This window comes from Hydra vulgaris, chromosome 06 (genome assembly GCF_038396675.1).
Source record: "Hydra vulgaris chromosome 06, alternate assembly HydraT2T_AEP".
NCBI lineage: Eukaryota > Metazoa > Cnidaria > Hydrozoa > Anthoathecata > Hydridae > Hydra > Hydra vulgaris.
In genome coordinates, this window is record NC_088925.1 from 11558381 (window position 1) to 11579835 (window position 21455).

At 27.3% G+C, this 21455-nt stretch overlaps 1 protein-coding gene across 2 annotated transcripts in view; it reads left to right on the forward strand.

Annotated features, from left to right (window-relative positions):
- LOC101238823 (uncharacterized) overlaps positions 1-18857 on the forward strand; it is a 73862-nt gene extending 55005 nt beyond the window's left edge. For both annotated transcript variants that reach the window (XM_065799218.1, XM_065799219.1), the window contains exons 7-14: positions 1901-2126; positions 6666-6879; positions 7193-7313; positions 10480-10569; positions 11798-12060; positions 12335-12436; positions 12530-14369; positions 16789-18857. In XM_065799218.1, the coding sequence (XP_065655290.1) occupies positions 1901-2126; positions 6666-6879; positions 7193-7313; positions 10480-10569; positions 11798-12060; positions 12335-12436; positions 12530-14369; positions 16789-18155 (4223 nt within the window). In that variant the 3' untranslated portion in view covers positions 18156-18857. The remainder of the gene's footprint in view (positions 1-1900; positions 2127-6665; positions 6880-7192; positions 7314-10479; positions 10570-11797; positions 12061-12334; positions 12437-12529; positions 14370-16788) is intronic.
- Positions 18858-21455: the final 2598 nt, after the last annotated feature.

Genomic DNA, 21455 nt, shown 5'->3' on the forward strand with positions numbered 1-21455 from the left:
TTATTTATTTATTTGTTTGCACACAGCCCTCAGAATTAGGAAAAAGTAGGTTGGCAAAAATTGCTAACCTAAAACTCGTATAGGAGGGCATCAAGTCGGCACAATTTAGAAACAGGGTTTGTCAACAAATGTGTGAACATTTGCATTAAATTGAAAAACGAACCCTGATTTTGCCAACTTTTCTCTCAAACATAGACTTGCTTAATTATTTAGAATTAAAAAACTTTGATTTTAATTTTTTTTTTTTTTAATTTGAATAAAACGTTCATTTTATTGTGAGTTATTTTGGAACAATCATCATAAGGCAAAAAATCAAGTTAAAGATAAGACAGGCAGTTTTATCTCTGCTTACAACAAGATTTGCATCTTTAAACATTATGTGAAAGTTATGCATCACATGTGTTTAATATATTAAAAGTGAGCATGTCAGTACAGCCTGTTTACTGTCAGCAAGTGTTCAGATCAGCATATGTGTGTATTGCTTTGTTGGCAAGTGTGTCCAGCAAAGTGTTGGTTTTAAAGGTCTAGAAATTGACAGATAAGATAATGATCAAGTAGGTGGTAGTGTCAGATTTAGGGACAAAAATAATAAGTGTCTATTAGTTGAGTAAAAATAATGATTTTGTCTTTTAGTTATATAAAGGAAGGTTCAAAAAGGCATTTTGAGCATGTCATGCATATAGATTGAGGCAATGTTAAAAAAGTGTTAGCATCTCAAGTCTTTGCAGTTTCAGGTGAAAACAATATACACAATAGCAGTGATAATATGAAAGAAGGTGTAATAGATAGTAAATGAAAGCCGATGCATCACTGGGGCTGATTCTAGAAATATTTTATATCCTAATTATACTTGGCTTTTGATTATTTTGATTATCCGACATTCTATAAATTTTTTTATATTTTTATTCTACTTTGACTGTATCTTTTACATATATATATATATATATATATATATATATATATATATATATATATATATATATATATATATATATATATATATATATATATATATATATATATGTTTATAGATAATGTTTAAAGATGCAAATATGTTGTAAGCAGAGATAAAACTGTCTGTCTTATCTTTAACTTGATTTTTTGCTTCATGATGATTGTTTCAAAATAACTCACAATAAAACCACGTGACATTTTATCCCTATCACTTGGCCAAAAAAAACGATAAATTAAATGTACAAAGATAAATGGCTTACAATTTGCACATCTCTTTTGTGCAGACAAATAAATGATCCGTTTTTACAAAGGATTATTACTTTAAGGCAGCTAAACTGGGAGGTTTTACCACATCCCCATTCACCAGACATGGAACGATCTGATTTTTATTTATTCCGGTCCAACGAAACATTCCCTGAAGAATAAAAATTTCAAAAATGTTGATGATATTCAAACTCACTTGGAAGGATATTTTTCTTCAAAGGATACAGAATTTTATGAGCATGGAATTGAAACTCTTCCAGCAAGATGGCAGAAGGTTCTAGATAACAATGGAGATTTATAGTTGATTAGAAATAAAATTTAATATAAATAAATTCATTTTTTTTGTTGACACTTAAATAATTGATTACTTATGGTTACCCCTAATACATACATATTTATATATACACACAAATATATATGCATCCTTAAGTAGCAATATATGCACAGACGCATATATATATATATATATATATATATATATATATATATATATATATATATATATATATATATATATATATATATATATCCGGGGTTGTAAAAATCTTCATGTTTACATTTGATACTAGTTTTTATTTTCTAGAAATACTTTTGTCCGCATTTTTAAAAAAAGACATTGATACAATTAAAATTTAAAATTTATTACTTTACATTCTACAAAAATTATGTTTTATATTTTTAGATGATTCTCTTAGTTCTTCATTTGATTCTCTTTCTTCTGAAGAAATTGGCTTCACTTCTAATCAAAATTCTACTGATAAGCAAAGTAAGACTAAATGGGAAAAAGAAATCTCATTTTTTTATGATTTATCTGCTGTGTTTTGCGGAATTTTGCACCAGAGAAGGATGCCAGCAATATGGCAAAAGCGTTACTGCAAAGTTAAAGATCAATGTTTGATTTGTTACAGGTTTCTATAGCAATGTTCTAATTTAACTACTAACAATATATTTTACTACTCTCTCTCTCTCTCTATTTATATCTATATATATATATATATATATATATATATATATATATATATATATATATATATATATATATATATTAGGGCTGTCCAAAAAAATTTTTTTTTTCAGATTTGATTGCATAGTTGTTTATTTTGTGCCATTTGACATAGTAATTAACTGTGCAAAAAATCTTTCCAATCAGATAATGTTTAGGGGGTGCTCAATGACCATAAAGTTTTACAAAAAATGTGAAAAACATGGAAAAAGTAACAAAGTTCCACAAATTTCTAAAACCCGGTTAATTAGATTTTTCAGATTTGATCAGTTTTAATTATCTCTAAATATTAAATTCTGAATACAAATTACAATCCACATCCACTTTAGACTGGTTTATTAGCAGAGAAATTAATGAAATAAAATACTGCAATACGACTAAAGTTCTGCGGTTTTTGTTATATCAGAATTTTTCCAAAATAAAACACTAGGATTTTTGACTCTTTGTCATTGATTAAAATACGAATTATAAACAAAAAAACATATGAGCAATTAACATTTAATTATCGTAATGTTATAGTTCGTGCAATGTTAATGCTAGCGAGGACTATAACTCTTCAGAGTACACTTTCTGGCATCTGGCACTCGCTTTCTGTGATCCTCAACCACCTGAATTAACCTCTGCATTTCAGATTCATTCCTTGTAATCGATTCATTAAACATCGACATTAAAGCCACAGATCGTTCGGCAGCATCATTTACTACTTTCAATGAATATACTAAATTTTTTCCTTCTTGGTATTCTGGGGAATCATTCCAGGTAGCTGGATCGTTGTTGAACAGAAAATCAATATCAACCTTCATTGACCGCAACACACTTGCTGAATCTGATGTCACCAGCATGTCCAGAGATTTCTTCTCTAGACTTTCAATGTTCTTTAATTTGATCAACCTTTCAGACCAGTTCTCACCGTGAAATTTCATGTTGGAAATCATTTTTCGCTTCTCTTCCGTTTGAAGTTTGTTTGAAAACAAAGCTAGTGGGACCAATTCTGGTGAAAGGTACCACAAATGGTTTTGAAAGTTCTTGACTGCTGCTTCGGAAATCGTTTTATTCACAACTGCAAACTGCTTAAGTTGCTGAAACAGAAATAAGTCATTAACTGGAGCATCGCTGGCATTTGTGCATGATATCCAAGATTTTACATAAACCAGACTAGCAAATAAGCAAAATTTACAGAGATTTTTTTCCTCTTTTGTGGTCAACTTGAACTCTTCACGAAATAAATAAATCTTAAAACAATAAATAACCTTGGCCATCCAGCGAGCCATGTGATAAGCACCAGGGATCTTGAAATGATAATTTTTCTCTTCTTGATCAGGCAGTTTTCCAAGTATTAACAGACAGAGATCCATGATTTCTTTGTAGTCATCCCTTGGCATTTTAACATGCAGGTTTTCTTCGAGGAATGCAATCACTTCATTTTGTAGTTCTTGCACCAGGGGTATTTTCATTCGAATGTCATCCAGAGGTTTAAAATTTCCTTGATTAACTTTGGGCCAATATTGCTGAAATCTCTTGAAAAGAGGTATGTTTGGACCAGATGATGGTCCAAATAGTGATCCAAACACTCCTGCTACTATGATCTCATGAACATGGTGTCTGCAAGCGAAATATAACAAATTTCTTCCTATATGTTTCTCTAGAACTACACATGCACCATTTTTGGAGCCAGTGTTAGAGGCTGTAGTATCAAAACTCATTCCAATAACATCACCAATTATGTCCCAGAAATTAAGCAGATGAATAACTGCTTTTGCTTGGGCTTCTCCAGTTCCAGCTGATAGTTTTGCTATTCCAAGTATTTTGTCAACATTGTGACCTGTCACACCTACAGATAGCCGGTCAACATTTGCTTTAGGGGCTGCAGAATTTGTACAATCTATCATCAGTTTGCCATCCCAGTGGACGATTAATGGTGGTTTGTCCAAATCGCAGAATTCAGTTCAAACAGTGGCTTCAATATTTGATCGATGATAGGTTCGTTTTCTACGGACTGTAGAACGTGACAATGATCCATCATTGAGGTTCTGTCCACCAGCCCTTGCAATTGCTGCTGCTAGTATAGTAAATTTTGTGTCAGATAGATTAATTCTGTCTAATGTTGATGAAACATCAGGCGAGTCAAGAATTGTATCTAAGATACATTGTCGTTTGGGAGTATTTGCTAAACTTGATTCAGCTGACCCTGAAGAACTTGCTTTACTGACTTGTTGTCTGTAATAAACAGGGATTTCTATCTCAAAATCTCTATCAACCATTTTGTCATTATCAACAGCATCGTTATCGTTGTCATCACTATAACTTTCGTCATGTAAAGGTTCAATAACAGGAACTATTGCACTCGCACCAGATTGTCTTTGCTCTTCTTTTAGCTTTCGTTCTCTCTCTGCTTGTTTCCTTGCTTCATTTCTTTCTTCTAATTTTGAAAGTTTTTTGTCCTCTCCAAACATCACCATTTTTCTCTGACATCTCTGATCCAATAAAAATTCTTTATCTTCTTCAATTCTGATCATGGTTTCAGCATCCTTGTGGGCAATGTCAAAAAGTAGGCCAATGATGTCTGTAAATGATTTCTCTCTCGATTTCTGAGAATCTGACAATCTGGATTTATTTTTTTTTATTAATTTAAATTCCTGGACTAAAGTTTTCAACTTTAAGACTACATTCGGATGAAATGCTGTCGGAATACGGGCTTTATTCCAAATAATAATCAGTTCATCAACAGTTGTTTTAAGTCTTTCAGGCACTGACTTTTTGGTTGAATTAAGATGATAAAAAAATGTTTTTAAAACATCAGATGTTAAGGGAAGAACTTTATCTGGAAGATTTGGCTCTGGTTGTCCAATTAAAAAGATTTTGGTTTGAAGTCGTGTAGAGATAGCAACACGAGATGATGCTGCCATTTCAATGATAACTGAAATATTATGAGAAAATCAAAACTCAATACCATATTATACAAACTTATCATTCAGTTGTTGGTTTATGCAGCTGCAGCAATATATTATAATAATTATTACTAAAGAAATTAAATAAATATTTTCAAATTAGAAATTATTATTATCTGCACTTAATAACAAACAATACACTACCAGACTACCATGCTAGTTTTCTGTAATAGGTTACTAAGGTTAGGTACTATCAAAATATTAATACATTTGTTGTCAAACTGAAATTCCAAATAAAAATAATATTTATACTTGTAAACCTTTTTATTCTGTTTGAACAAATTCTAAATTGAGTTAAATAATAGTATTAAAATTATGAATACAAATTTTAACAAAATGATATAAACACAGTTGTTTTAAACACTAGCAGACATTTTTTAGTCTGGTGCCCTGATGACAGTTAATCTGCTGCACTTTAATTAATCTATATAGCACGCAATCAGACAATATTTCAGTGGAAAAAATCTAACTAACCAGGTTCTAGAAATTTTTGGAATTTTGGAACTTTTTACACGTTTTTCGTAAAACTTTATGGTCATTGAGCACCCCCTAAACATTATCTGATTGGAAAGATTTTTTCCACAGTCAATTACTATGTCAAATGGCACAAAATAAACAACTATGCATTCAAATCCGAGAAAAATTTTTTTTTCCTGTGTTCACATGAACAGCCCTAATATATATATATATATATATATATATATATATATATATATATATATATATATATATATATATATATATATATATATATATATATATATATAAATATATATATATATATATATATATATATATATATATATATATATATATATATATATATATATATATATATATATATATATATATATATATATATATATATATATATATATATATATATATATATATATATATATATATATATATATACAACCCTCAGAATTAGGAAAAATGAGGTCGGCAATAATTTGCCGACCTCAATCTTTTTGAGGTCGGCATCAGGTCAGCAAAAATTATTTGATACAAAAAACATAAACATGGTCTAACCATAAAACATTAAAACAAGGTCGGCAGTTAGGTCAGCATTTCTGAATGCCGACCCTAATTCCGAGGGTTGTATATATATATATATATATATATATATATATATATATATATATATATATATATATATATATATATATATATATTTATATATATATATATATATATATATATATATATATATATATATATATATATATATATATATATATATATATATATATTAGGGCTGTTCATGTGAACACAGGAAAAAAAAATTTTTCTCGGATTTGAATGCATAGTTGTTTATTTTGTCTTGTCAGCCTTGTTTTTATATATATATATATAAAAACAAGGCTGCAAACAGCATATAAAATAGTTATTAATTTTGTATGTTATTTTTATATGCTATAATATGTTATAATGTTTTAATCGTTAACATTTATAACTACTTTGTGCTTGTAATCAACTAATTAAGACATATTTAGAAGTCCTGATGTAGCTGAACCTTACCTGAAAATTCCACTACATGGATACCAACTTGATCGTGCTGAAGAGACCTGGAAAAGTTTTGCTTTTAAAATGTTTAAAGTTAATTCTGATATCTATTATTTTGCTGCAGAGTCTAGAAGTGAACTTATAAAATGGATTTCAGTTCTTGCAAAAGAAACAAATAAAGATAAATTTCTGCCAGGAACAATGGTAAGAAAATAGTGGTTGCTGTGGTGGCGGTACTATTTTTAAAATTGCTATATTTGAGTTTTTAAGGCTAACATTTTGAAGACTTATGGTTTACCAGCTCACCATTTTATTATCAGCTTGTATAATTTATTTGTATAATCTACTCATTCAACGGTGAAGTTGTTTTTATACTGTTTTAATGTAAAACAGTATCAAAATGAACATAAACATTAAAAAAAAGTTTATATTTATACTTATTATTATATTGTTAAATGTTTTTATATAAAACTTTTATATTTCCAGAATTATATAACTAAAAATTTTTTTTATCTAGGAACGAAAAAGGGCCATGACAGATATGAAGCAAGTAAGTTGCAGTGAATTTAATACTTCCAATGAAAGTCTGTCTAACACAGTATCTAAGAAACCTATAACTGATCTAAATTCTGAGTTTGGTATGTTTCTTATTTTGATTATAAGTAATTTCTTGCTGTCCTTTTGATTTTGGCAAAAAAATTTAAATTTATTTTAGTATCATTATATATATATATATATATATATATATATATATATATATATATATATATATATATATATATATATATATATATATATATATATATATATATATATATATATATATATATATATATAAATATATATATATATATATAAATATATATATATATATATATATATATATATATATATATATATATATATATATATATATCCTCATGAACAAATTTTAATATGCAGAGTGCCATAAAATATTCCCAAGGTATTGTTTTCTCAATGGAATTTTTTAATTTTTTATTTTGGATGACTATTTATACTTGTGCCACTTTTAATGTTTAACATTTTTACATTTTTTGAGTTTTTAAGGGTATTTTCAAACAATCGGTATGAATAGAAATTTAAAAATCATTAACTGCATAATAACATCATTACAAATAATGGAAGGTTTTCTATCTATAACAATTGTGCACATTTTTATTACTATTATTTTTGTTCACTGGTAGTATTTTAAAAGCGCACAAATTTATTATGAAATTATAAAAACCTGGTTTTTAAACATGATAGTGTTGAGGCACAATACACAGTAATTAGAAATTTGTTAGATACTTTTAATCTCATACAGTTCACCCACTTTAAGCCCTGGCTATTTCAAAAGGGTTTGTACAAGATTAGCTAAGTTGGCCAACCATTATTCTTGTTAACCTCCTGTCATTATGTTGGAGAGCTTCATATAGCTGTAGCTGTAAATAAAACTTTTAAGCTGGAGAATAAACAATTTATATCATAAAACCATAAAAAGTTAAAAATAGTAAAGTAAAGATAAACTTTACTTTAAAATACTTATTTGCAAAAATAAAATGTATAAGTTTCTAAGTTTAAATTTATTTAGATTAAGACTTTTGAGAAGAGATTATTGCAGAGATTATTGTGAACTTTAACAATTATGGAGCTGTTTCACATACCTTGAATTTCATGAAATTCAAGTTGCATCTCTCTAAAATCAAGCAGGTTTTTATTCTGAGTAATAAAACACTCAAAGAGATCAATAGAATGGCTGACTACATTTCTCTCTCCAGGGTATCACAGTTTTTGACCTGCTACTTTTCTGATTCTGCAATTTTTAAAGTAAAATTTAATTTCATAAATTTTGATATTTTAGTCTTGTTATTTAAGAATAATTTATGTCATAAAGTAACAAATTGTTTAGAAACAATGGTTGCAAAATGGTTTAAAATCAAATGTAAAATACAAAGAAAATAACTCTAATTTTTTTTCCAATGGCAGACTTTTCTTAAAATCAGTAGAAATATAACAAAAATGAAATCAATCAAAATAGCACTTTTATTTTATCTTGTCAAAATTAAATATAAGTTTTTAGCAGTGTCATTTTAAGTCTTATTTTATCTACATTGCATTATTTTGAATTTACGCTTTTAAGATCAACAAGGCTATTGGCAGATGTATATTGAGCCTGCTGCAGAGGTGAAATTCAGATCATGGTAAAACCACAGAGGTATTTGTTCTGAAAAGATATAAAAATGGATAGAATCAAAGCTGAAATTCTTCTGAAAGCAGTTTTTGTTGATAAAGACCAGCCACTAAATCTTGATTTGTATATTTCATCAGACTACTGGTTAATTTTTGATATTCTAGGTCATAGTTTGAAAAAATGCCTATGGATGAGACTCCCTCAGACTTTTTGGACACAATGAATTCCAAAACTTTTAAAAATTTTCAAAGTTGCTAACAACTCATCAGAACTCACAGCAAAATTGTAAATCCATTGACCATAGTTGAAGAAATTTGTTTCTCAAAACAAGAAATATATTTCTTGTTTTAAAAAATAAATTGCAGGGTAGGATATTTATTTCTTATAACAAGAAACAAGCAAAATCCAAACGTTTGTATGTTTATACTTATGTCAAAAAATGCTTTTTTAAAAAGTTGCAATGATTAGAGGCTGGGATCAAAAAAGACCCAAAATTTTATCCCCCCTGCCCCAAACGTGAGACAACAAGTTGATAAAATACTTTTTTTGCTATTCTTAACTAAATTTATATTCATCGATAATTTTTAAGTATTGTTTCTCCAAGCATTCAAAAATTAAAACAACTTTGTATGGTCATAATTTATGAACGCTGAGAGATATGAAACCTAAAATTATCACAATATTTGTAGCCTTCAATCATTGCAATATTTTGCAAATCATCATTATTTGACATAAGTATATACATACAAATGTTTGGAGTTTGCGCCATGTTTGTTAGCTATCTCAAACACCAAAAAATGCTGTATCCTTCACTGATCAGCAGTTCCATGTCTACTCTAGACCTTTTTTTTTTGACATAAAGCAAGCAAATTAGATCTTCTTGGAGCACCTAAAATAACCACAGAAAAAATGTGTATATATATTTTTGAATTACATTTATACGTTTTAATCTAGTTTAGTTTACAACAAAAGATCGAAAGTCCTTTACCCAATCTTTTAAGGAACTATTTTGGATTTTCCAAGGCTCCTATAGCAGTATTTTAAAAAAAAAAAACATCGTTTGAAACTAAATCAAGGTATGGCTGGATAAAAGCTCAAAGATCAACAAAAAATCGCTTTACAATAACCAAAGTGTTAATTTATCTATTGTAATCAATGAAAGATAGGTACATCATATTTCTAAAATTAATAAGCACAGTGTTTTTTTTTTGGTACAAGAACACATTAAGAAAATATCGTTGAACAAGTTAACTGGATTTGAAATCAGAATCTATTTGCGCCAATGCATGGAAATTAAATTTAGTCAAAAATCATAAAAAGCATAACTTCGGCACAAATACTTTCTATCAAGAAAAAAATAAAACGAAAAATTTTTTCATATAAATATGTAACACTTTTTTTCACATTTTTATCCTGCATTTAATTATACACAAAATTGATTCAAATATTAGGAATATCTAATTTTGTAAATTCTGACTTTAAACTAGTAATTTTTGAAAAACTATTAGTTTGAAATATAATTATTATTCATACAAAATATTAATTACAATATAAATTAATCGTATTAATGAAAAGTACAAAATCATCTTATTTCAGCATATTTTAATTTTAAGAACAAAACTCAGCTGAAAAAGAAGAAAACAATAACGTTCTCAAAATAAGCAAGGAAAGTTCTTATGAAGACCATGGTGTTATCATGCAAGGTAATTTTATTTCAATGCAGTGGTGTAACTTTATGTTTTTTTCTGGTCTGGAGACTGAAATTTTGTTTATGTCTTACCTGTGTTGTCCGCTATGATTATCAGGAGTTTAATATTTGAATATTGGGGGTGGGGGTGGGGGTTAGCCATGCAAGAAAAAGCTGAAAAAAATTAATTGAAATACTAGACTACTAAATTAAGACTAATAAAAAATTATCAAAAATAAATTTTAAAAAGTGAAAAATTATTTTATTATTTTTGCTCTTCAATCAGTTTAAACTTTTAAATTATTTCAAAAATTCTTTTTTGAGAAAAAACTTCCATGAGCATCATTAATGACAGGATTTAAAATTTATTAATAATACGCATGCCAATTCATGTTATTCAAAATACAACTATGACAATTTTTTTAAATGAAACTTTCACATTTTGAATTGAAAAGAAATGTGATTTTGAAATGTATTTTAAATTGAAAAAAATATGTGCTTCAAAAAATGACTTAAGCACAATGTTTTAAAAAACATTGTCGCACTTTGAAACATTTTGATATGTGTGCATGTTTAATTTTGATTAAGTGGGCTTCTTTTTACCATGTTCAGTAAAATTATATGCGACAATATAACTGCTTTTAATACATTTTAAAGGTTTTTTTAAAATAATCACAAGGAAAAAAATCTTCATAGCTTAAAATATGGCTTAAAGCTATGAATTCTTAAACACTCTTGTGTAAGTAATAACTGTCTGGTCACCCTACTAGGCTACTGACTGGTATTTCTGACTAAATTTCAGTCGTAATTTGCAAAAACAAGTTGTTCTGTACCGTCAGATGACCATGAAGTTACATCCCTGCCATGTATGCAAAAAATTTTAAAGCAGCTTATTTTTTTATAGTAGCCTAATGTAAATTGTTTGTTATAAATTTAGAATTTGCCAAAAGAATTTTGTCACAACCATTATTTTTATTTTGTTATTTCATTTATTAGAATTTAAGTGATTAATCTTGAAATATTCTGCAAAAACAAACATTAAATACGCAAAATTTAAGTATAAGGCATAAAAACAGATTTAAACAGTTTTTGATACATATATAAAAAAAAGAACAAAAGCTGTTACTATTTTAAAAATGGTCACATATTTGCTAATCTTCAATTAGTTGAAAATTTTTATTAAAATTTTTTTAGCCTTTATTATTTATTTAGTTTTTATCCTTTTCAATTTTTTTTCAATTTAGGTGTTTTGCTTAGAAAGCTTAGAAACCATTGGGGTCGTCGTTGGTGTTGCCTAAAAGATGAGAGTTTCTTTTGTTATAAGGATTCTACTAATGATGACCTGGATGTTACAATAATTCTCAAGTATGCAACCTTGACACTTCTTCATAATGGTGATATAGGTGAAGTAAATTGCTGTTTCCAGTTATGTACCAAAGAAGATCAAAAGATTATTCTAAGTACAATTACAAACAATGATTGGTTGGAATGGATAAACTCATTAAAGGTAGTACTTGGAATACAAACAACTTGTATGTGTTTTTTTTTAACAATTCCTAATAATCTGTTCAATCCTTGATATCTAATTCAGTCACACTATTACTACTAAAAGATCTTATAAAATCTATCAAATTATTTTTTAAATTATTAGACTGAATGTTTCAAAACTCTAAGGAAATAATAGTTTAAAATAAGTCTACTAAATATTTAAACAATCTGCAAAAAAAAAAAACTAATAGAAAGTTTTACTTTAGTAAGAAAGCTTTTCTCGTGTTTATTAGAGATTTGTTGGTAGTGTATGTGAAGAAAAATTTTCTTGCAATGCTTCTCGATTATCTCGATCCTATTCTCATTCATTAAAAGATGCTATTCGCAACGTGGAGGTATGTGAAACAATTTTTAAAAATATTTTATTTCATCAACTTATGTCACTTTATTAGGTATTCTTTTAAATTGTATTGATTAATTTTTTACAGCTGACTGATTCTGATTATCCAACATGTAATGAATCTTCTACTGCATTGTTTGAGCAAAAAGTTTACAATACTTCTGAAAGGAGTAAAACAGAAATTAAAGATTCTATATATTGCAGTTTGGTGATTGAACTTCGAGCTTTAAAACAAACTTTTCAACACATTGAATACTTTATGGTTCTTACCAAAGATAAATGGTTGAAATTTTACAGTGATATAACTGCTACAATTCCAACTACTCAATATAAAGCTATAAATATTAAAGTTATTGATGAAAATGGAACAGATCCTTTAATTTTGCGTTTACAAGATGAGACAAAAAATAAAGAAATTACTTTGAAGTTAAATTCCACCAGAGAGTGTCAAAATTGGAAAAATGCTTTCCTTAAAGTGCACTATGAACAAATTGATGCAGATGACATTTTGATAGATAAACTAAAAGAAAACTACCCTAAAGTTGTAAATAAAAAGATCAATGAGCCTATACATTTGTCTTTAAGTAAATCTTTGTCAAATAAAGAATGGAAAAAAATAAAAGAACAAAATGGATACTCAAGTTTTTCTTTAGCCAAATCATTACCAAGTGGTAGTAATGGAAAACGAAAATCTATAGATCCAATATTGAGTTATAATACTAAGTCAGATAAACAAAGTTCTAATGATCCACAGAAAAAAACTATTTCAGAATTCATACGTAGTTTTACTGTGGACACGCTTACTAGAAAAAATAAAAATAAATCTTATGTGTTGAACAAAGAAGATGTTTCATTGCTTAAAGAAACATATCGAGGACATTTAAAACAAGTTATAATAAAAGATACAAATGAAACTCTTGAAGATCGGTTCTGTCGAATATCAGGAAAAGTGTTTTATTGTTATAGAAATGATTCCGATCTTAAACCTTTATTTAAAGTTCCTTTAAAGAATGCTGCAATAGAAGAATTTTCAGATATAGATAGCTCACTTTTTCGATATCAAGTAACTGATTTAAATTTAGGGAAAGAATATTTATTTTCCCTGGATTCAGATTCAGATCTTAATCTTTGGGTTACAGCCCTGTTCGGAGGTGACAAACTTCAAGACTCTCATGACTCTCCTAGCAATTCAAATAAAAGCTTACCTTCTTACAATATGTATGATAGCTCTAGAAAGTTATCTTTATTATCGTTTTCAGAAGGAAAAAACAATGTAAATGATTCAAATGCTTCAACTGCAAATACATTTAGCACACAGTCAAGTTCTATTAATTCTCTTACTGATTCAAATACTTTTTCAGGGCATAACATCAAAATTAACTCAGCATGTGACTCTTGTTCAAGTCTTATTTCTTTAGGGGAAAATGCTTTAAACATGAATCCGGCACCTGATGTGCTTCCAAAAATTTTTATTGAAAATATAAAACTCCAAGGCAATTTTGTTGAAATTACTAAAACTAGTCAAGATGATCGTTGGCTTGTTCTTAAAGATTCGATATTAGAGGTTTTCTCCAGTGCTCAAGATCCACAACCTGTTAATATAATTCAACTCTCCAGTTATCTTATTACAGATAAAAGTGATGAATCTTTGCCAATAAATGCAATTTGTTTTCAAGGTGAGAATAACTCTTATGTATTTGTGGCATCTAATAGTGAGACATGTGAGACATGGACAAAGGAGTTAAAAGCCACCCATAATATACATACCCAAGTTGTTAATAATGATCAGAACAATGACTTAACTGCTTCTGTAGTCTTGCGTAAAAAACATCCCAAGTTACTTAAACAAGCCAGTATTTCTACGTCAAATGATGATATAAACCCATTAACAAAGTATGAGAAAAGTGAAGATCCAAGCACTATATCTGGTATGTTAATACATATATATATATATATATATATATATATATATATATATATAATATATATATATATATATATATATATATACATATATATATATATATATATATATATATATATATATATATATATATATATATATAATTTATATATATATATTATATTTATATATATATATATGTGTATAATAATACAAAGACTAATACATGTTACAGTTTTCAATATTATTAAATAATAGAGCTTTATATATATATATATGTATATATATATATATATATATATATATATATATATATATATATTTTGAATGAACACATGTATATATATATATAATTTTATGAACATCAATAAACACGAGTTTCTTTCGATACTAAATTTATTTTTTAAAAGAAATTTTTGCTGGATTGTTGTGACCAGCGTCTTCAGCTTGAAGTTTTTTGTTGTTTTTTTTTCTATCTTATTTTTAAAATGGTAGTTCTATTTTATGTCAATGGGATGGTTTCATCTTTTTCTGACGTAAGTGCGCCATAAATGGTGTCCAAAATTTTGATGACACATATTGTCCCTCATCTAAATTGATACTTTTAAGCTGAAGACGGTGGTCACAACAATTTAGTAAAACTTTCTTTTAAAAAATAAATTTAGTATCGAGAGAAACTTGTGTTTATTGATGTTCATAAAATTATATATATATATATATATATATATATATATATATATATATATATATATATATATATATATATATATATACACATATATATATATATATATATATATATATATATATTTATATATATATATATATATATATATATATATATATATATATATATATATATATATATATATATATACACATATATATATATATATATATATATATATATATTTATATATATATATATATATATATATATATATATATATATATATATATATATATTATTTAGATGAATAAAAATAGCTGATTAGCAAACTTTCATGCCCGAAGTCAACCATCAGCCATTAATACAAACTAAAAATGTAAACAAACTGTTACAAAAATGTAAAAATTACTGTAGAATGAGTTCAGACGTGATGAACAAATCTAAGTAAAATGCCCCCAACATAACATCGAGCTATCTGTCTTTTTCTAATCCATGCTTCAAAGTTATTAAAGATAATGGATTTTCTTGCATGCTTTAACAATGCTTTGTTTTTACTTTTGATAACTATAAGATGATTGGCAAAATTCATAGCATTGTTGAGGGTAATATCATTTAAGGAAGGCTAAAAATTGTTAACATCAAAAATTAGAAACTTGTATAAATGCTTATTGGTGATTTTTTTAAACCAGTCTACAGCATTTTGCGTACTTTGCCATTGATTCATAAAATGTTTTTAAGTTCACAATTTATTTTTGATAAAATTACTTTAGTAATTCGTCCTTATTTTTTGAAGGGTTCAAAAGACACACAGATTAAAGGGTTCAAAAGACACAGATGTTAACAAAGTTAACAACCCAAAGTTAAAAAAGGTCTTTGAAAGTGAAAAAATAGTTAGAGGATCCGTTTGTTTCAATTTTTTTATATACTTCATGGTTGGTTAAAATTTGTTTTCCTTCTTTGTTTACATGGTCTTTTAATTTTGGATTTGCTTTTTTGTAGGTGGTAGTAATAGTATTTATTAACCGATTGTAATCCTTTTTAAATAGTTTATACATATTTGATGTTTTTCCAGCTTGTGTATGGGTTTTGTGACATAGATACAGCTTTAATGTCTTTTTTCATACCATTTTGAAAAGTGTTACTTATGTTTTGAAACTGTAAGTACAATTTTGTTTTTTGTTTTTTACTAAGATTTGTTTATCATGTCTGAACTCATTCTTCAGTCATTTTTAACCTTTGTTTACATTTTTAGTTTGTACACACATATTGTTGTTATATATATATATATATATATATATATATATATATATATATATATATATATATATATATATATATATATATATATATATATATATATATATATATATATATATATATATATATATATATATATATTTATATATATATATATTTATATATATATATATATACTTTGTTGTTATATTTTTATTCCCCCAAGTGAATATTTTTTAATTAAACTGTTTGTCTATTTTTGTCATAAAAACAATTTTTTTTTTAATTTATGCGTTAATTTATCATTTAAATTTATATTGGTATAGTTTCTATTGGCAAATTTAAATTATTCAATTATTCAAAAGAAATTTAAAACAATGTTTTTTTACAATCGTTTCTATAATTCAATTTTAATATACAAACACTAATATGTTAATAAAAATGTTATAGTTTATAATTACATTTTGTATTAACTATTGCGTGTTATTTAAATATTTGCAAATTATATTAAGAATTATAAATCAGTTTTTTTATTTAGGAGGTCTTACTGAACTGGTGCCATCTAGCAAACAGAAATGGAAGAAGAAAAACCGATATTGTAGGATTTGTCAGGGTTTTTTTTACATTTCAAAACTAACCAATACTAAAAAGGTTATCAAATCAATTGATCTTTCAGGAGTTTCTGTTATGGATGAAAGCGATCCAGCAGCAGATAGGTTTGTATTTAGACTAGATTATTTACAAGACAATAAACAAAGTTTTGCTCTCTTCCAAACATCGAATCAAACTCTATCTGATAAGTGGATGGTTGCTGTTTCTATGGGAATACTTTTCCACAGACTTTCTAGAACAATAGATCGGAAATCGTTTAAAAATGAAGATACACATGAGGATTTTGAATTTTTCGATTTTTCAAATCCGTTGTCAGAGGAGGGTGTTAGCGAATTCGAACAATCAGAACAAAGCAAACTATCAAATGAAACTAGAAAGGATTTACTTAAAAATGAGGGGGCCCTGCTTGAGTCGCACTCACTTGTTGAATCTTCGATTTTTGAAAAACCTTTAATAACTGTTTCATTATCAGATATTGTGAACCAAAATATAGATAGTAATGATTTATTAATATCTAAAGATACTGGTGAACAAAAATGTAATACAGAAAACATGAAACCAGAGGTAGAAGTCTCAGCATCAACAAATATTAATGATAATAGATCAGTTCAAAATAATTTGTTGGAGGAAAATAAATTTAATGATTCGAATGATAATCTCAACGACTTAGGTGAGCTCTTAGATAACATTCCAGAAAAAGATAATGCTGACGAGACTTTCAAAAATATCAAAGGAATCCTTCGTCAGCAGGAAAGTATTCGAAGAGCTATTCTTAAACGTCAAAGTACAAACTTAAAAAAACCTCCGCCAAAAATTAAACCTAAACCAATCAAGTTAAATGTCTCTAAAACACCGGTGACGACGACAACAACTTCTGTTTCTGGTTTATCTAGTCCTAATTTGGTTGCTTTGGAGAAGTACAAAGCACAGTTAGAGAACAAAAGAGAAAATCTTATAAGTTGCATCAAAGAAATGAACATTCAAGTTTCAAATGCTAGAGTTCAGAGTGACTGTAGTTCCGGGAAATTATCTTTAAATGAAAAAATTTCACTAGAGGAGTTGCAAAGACTGCGAATCAATTTACATCAAGTAGAAGTTGAACTGAATACAGTATACAAAAATATAAACCGTAAAGTTGCAACAAATATACAAGAATCTGATAAGACTCCATCACTGCAACTTCGAAGAACCTTAAATTCCAAAAAAAATAAAGAAAGTTTGTATAATTCTCTTACTGAAAATGATGAATCTAAAAAAGATCAGCCTTCAGATACGCAGTCGGTTATAATTTAGTTTGCTTTATGTATTTTTTAATATTTTTCATTAATTTTCGGTGTTTTTCGAATCGTTTTTTTTAATAAAGTATTTTTATATGGTCTAATTTTTATGTACTTTGGAGTGAGACGCAACAGCGAAAACTCCATGTATTTTTTTAGTCTCGCGGATGATACAACATCTTGACTTTTATAGTTTTTTTATAAACAATTGGTAAATTTTTTATCGTTATTTTTACTGATTCTAACAACTTTAAATTAAAATTAGCATGTTTCCTCTCTATTCTATGTATTTTTTTATTTTTTGATAAAAAATCTTTGCGTAAATAAAATTAAGATTTTTTTAACTTATGAAGCCAAAAATAATAAATTGTAACCTTTTTCACATATAAGCAATCTCCGGTCCGCGAGTAATCCGATAAATATCACTAATGCAAATGAGTATTGTTATTATCCTGTTATTATACAAATACTGATTATGAAAAAAAGTGATTTTTGGATTATATTTTTAAGGTGTCTCCTTTTAAATTCGGCTCGCCGACCGCAGTTTGCTTTCATCTTTCAAACCTCAAACATAAATAAAATTTTTGTATATATTATACTTTTTTTGTAAAATGTTTTGTCTTCCCAATGCTTTTTAAAGCTACTGTTTATATGAACCTATTGTATTATAATTTATAACATTGATGTATACTTATTTATAACAAATGTAGAAGTTGAACACTTGTGTTTTTTTTCATTTATTGACATCTTATGAAATAAAGACAGTCGTTTGTGTTTAATATAATGACTTGAAGACGACGTGAATGAAGTGAGATCAGTTTTGATCTCTATTTAATTATAAATTTTGATCTCTATGAAATTATATCATTTACATCATCTCTATTACGTCGTGCCATAAATTTGGGTAAAAACAGACCCAAGTCAATAAAAATTATTTTCCACTTAGCGGGCTCCGGACATACCAAAAACGTACAATGTGCGTTCAGTTTGCGTCCTGAACGTCCTAGACCTTTTTGGAACCAAAATAATTTTTTTTTGGTCAACGTCGAACGTTTACAAGACGCCTGGATTACATTCGGAAGTGCGCCGGTTTATAATAAAACACAGTTCGAACAATCATATAAACCAAAATTAAAATCTCGTTTTATAATAATCAGTCAAAAATATTTAGTTTATGGTTAATTTTCGTAGACTTTTTATTTAATAGTTGTTAAATACGGGCGTCATTTTTTATTTTATCTTGAAATAATATTGAAATCTAAAGCATGATAACCAACGGTTTCATAAAGAGTTGTTTGAAATAGATTAGGTTGTAAGTTTTAATTATTATTGCATTAATTATTTCTTTGATTTTTTTAACAAATTTGATTTATATTTAGTTTTTTTTGTTTGTTTGTTTTTTTGTTATTCACCTCAAGGTCGATAAAGCCACTACAGATGAGGAGGCTACTTAATAGTGGTTATAACCCTCTCTCAACTCTTTAACTCCGAAACACGAACCTTGACGAACAAGGCCGCTGCGCGGAGAAACAAGTTTTAGTATATATGAAATAATAAATTTAAACTGTTTATTTTTTTACATAGATAATTAAAACAAAAACTGTCTATCAAAATGAATTGAAAATAAGTAATCTTTGTCCAAAAATTGTAAAAAGCTTAAATTAACAATATTATTTTTAAATACAATGACAATATATAGGGTGACAATATTTAAAAAAAAGAAAACTGGGATGCGAAAATAAAAATGATAAAAAAAATACGGTAAAGACTGGTAGAAATTACTTTAGTCGGTGATCTCCAAAACCCCGACCTAAAGAGCCCTAAAACGCTTCAGAAAAGAGCCTAAAGTATAGGGTAACTCGGGTCAGTATGTAACCATGGGGAAGATGAGACAAATTTCCTTAATCCTCTCTGGAGACAGTTATGATGGTTACCCTTTATTATAAAGGATATATTTTATAGTTTTGCTTGCTAAGCTAAGCTCATCTGTTTTTCGGAATATAATTTGTTTGACAAAAAATAGTTAACTTTATTGTGACTTAGTAAAGCTATTAAATTTTTCAACGCGTTTCCAGTTTTGCCCTGATTATTTTAAGAAAAAAATTCTTTATTACTCATTCATCAAAAAGAAAAGTTAAAAATGAGAGGAAAAATGAGACATCTATTATTCAGTTTTTAAAATTTATAAACCAGCATAAATTTTCCCTTACTTGTTGAAATACATTGAAAACATCAAAAAAAAAATTTTTTAATATTTTATCGTTATTTATGATGGGGGCCAGCCATAATGTACGTACGCAGGTATAAGGGGAGGGGGGCAATAAATAAAAGCAAACTTTTTTTGAATTTTTTTAAATTACTGTACGCAAACTGGTTTTTATCATTTCTCTTAAAATATTAATAAATGTCAATTAAACTGAAAGTTTTTTTTGTTTTTAATGTTTTGAAATATTTATGCGTTGGGGAGGAGGGGTAGGGGCCTTCTTTTGAAAAAAAATAATGCGTACGAGCATGGAGGGGAGGGAGTCTTCGAAAGCGTACAGGCTTGTACAAGGGGAAAGGGGGCTCCTAAATCAGTGGTTTTACTGCGTACGTACTTTATGGATGCCCGCACGTTAGTAGTTAAAAACAAAAGAAACATTAATTAAAGAGAATTTTGAATTTCAAGTTTGATTTAAAATCAAGAAACACGTAGTCTCTCGTTAATGATCAACAGTTTAAAAATAACTAAATATATATATAAAATAAATACGCCTATAATGTTTATTTATTAAAAAATTTCTCACTGATTTAACAAAGTTAATAGTAGAATTTGCGAATGCAATAAAATTCGAAATAAAATTCAAAAATTCTATTGCTTAAATTTTTTATAGCCTGGTTTGTTTACGAATTTATTATTTACACCGGGTTTGTACAATTACGCTGACCAAAACAACTAATGTGTTGGTAAATTAAAACTATAGAATCATTTTTGATTTTTCAAAAGCATAATTGTTTCAAAACTGTCCCGATTACTTTTTCGGGACGCCGGGACAGCGTACCTAAAAACGGGACAATCCTAAAAAATCGGGATGTTTGGTCACTTGGGTAGGTCGATTTTAATTCCGCATTTTGCGTAATATTGCAGTAGATGGATATGGTTGAAATGTGATTACCCTCAAAATTTGAGCGATTTTGGATAAAGAGTTTATTTTTTAAGATTTATAGCATTATTAAAAAAAATATATAATACGCGAGTAATATACGCGAAGTATTATACGCGAAAGTTAATGTTTTAAATATGTTCATATTTAAATGTTTTTTAATATTATTTGCA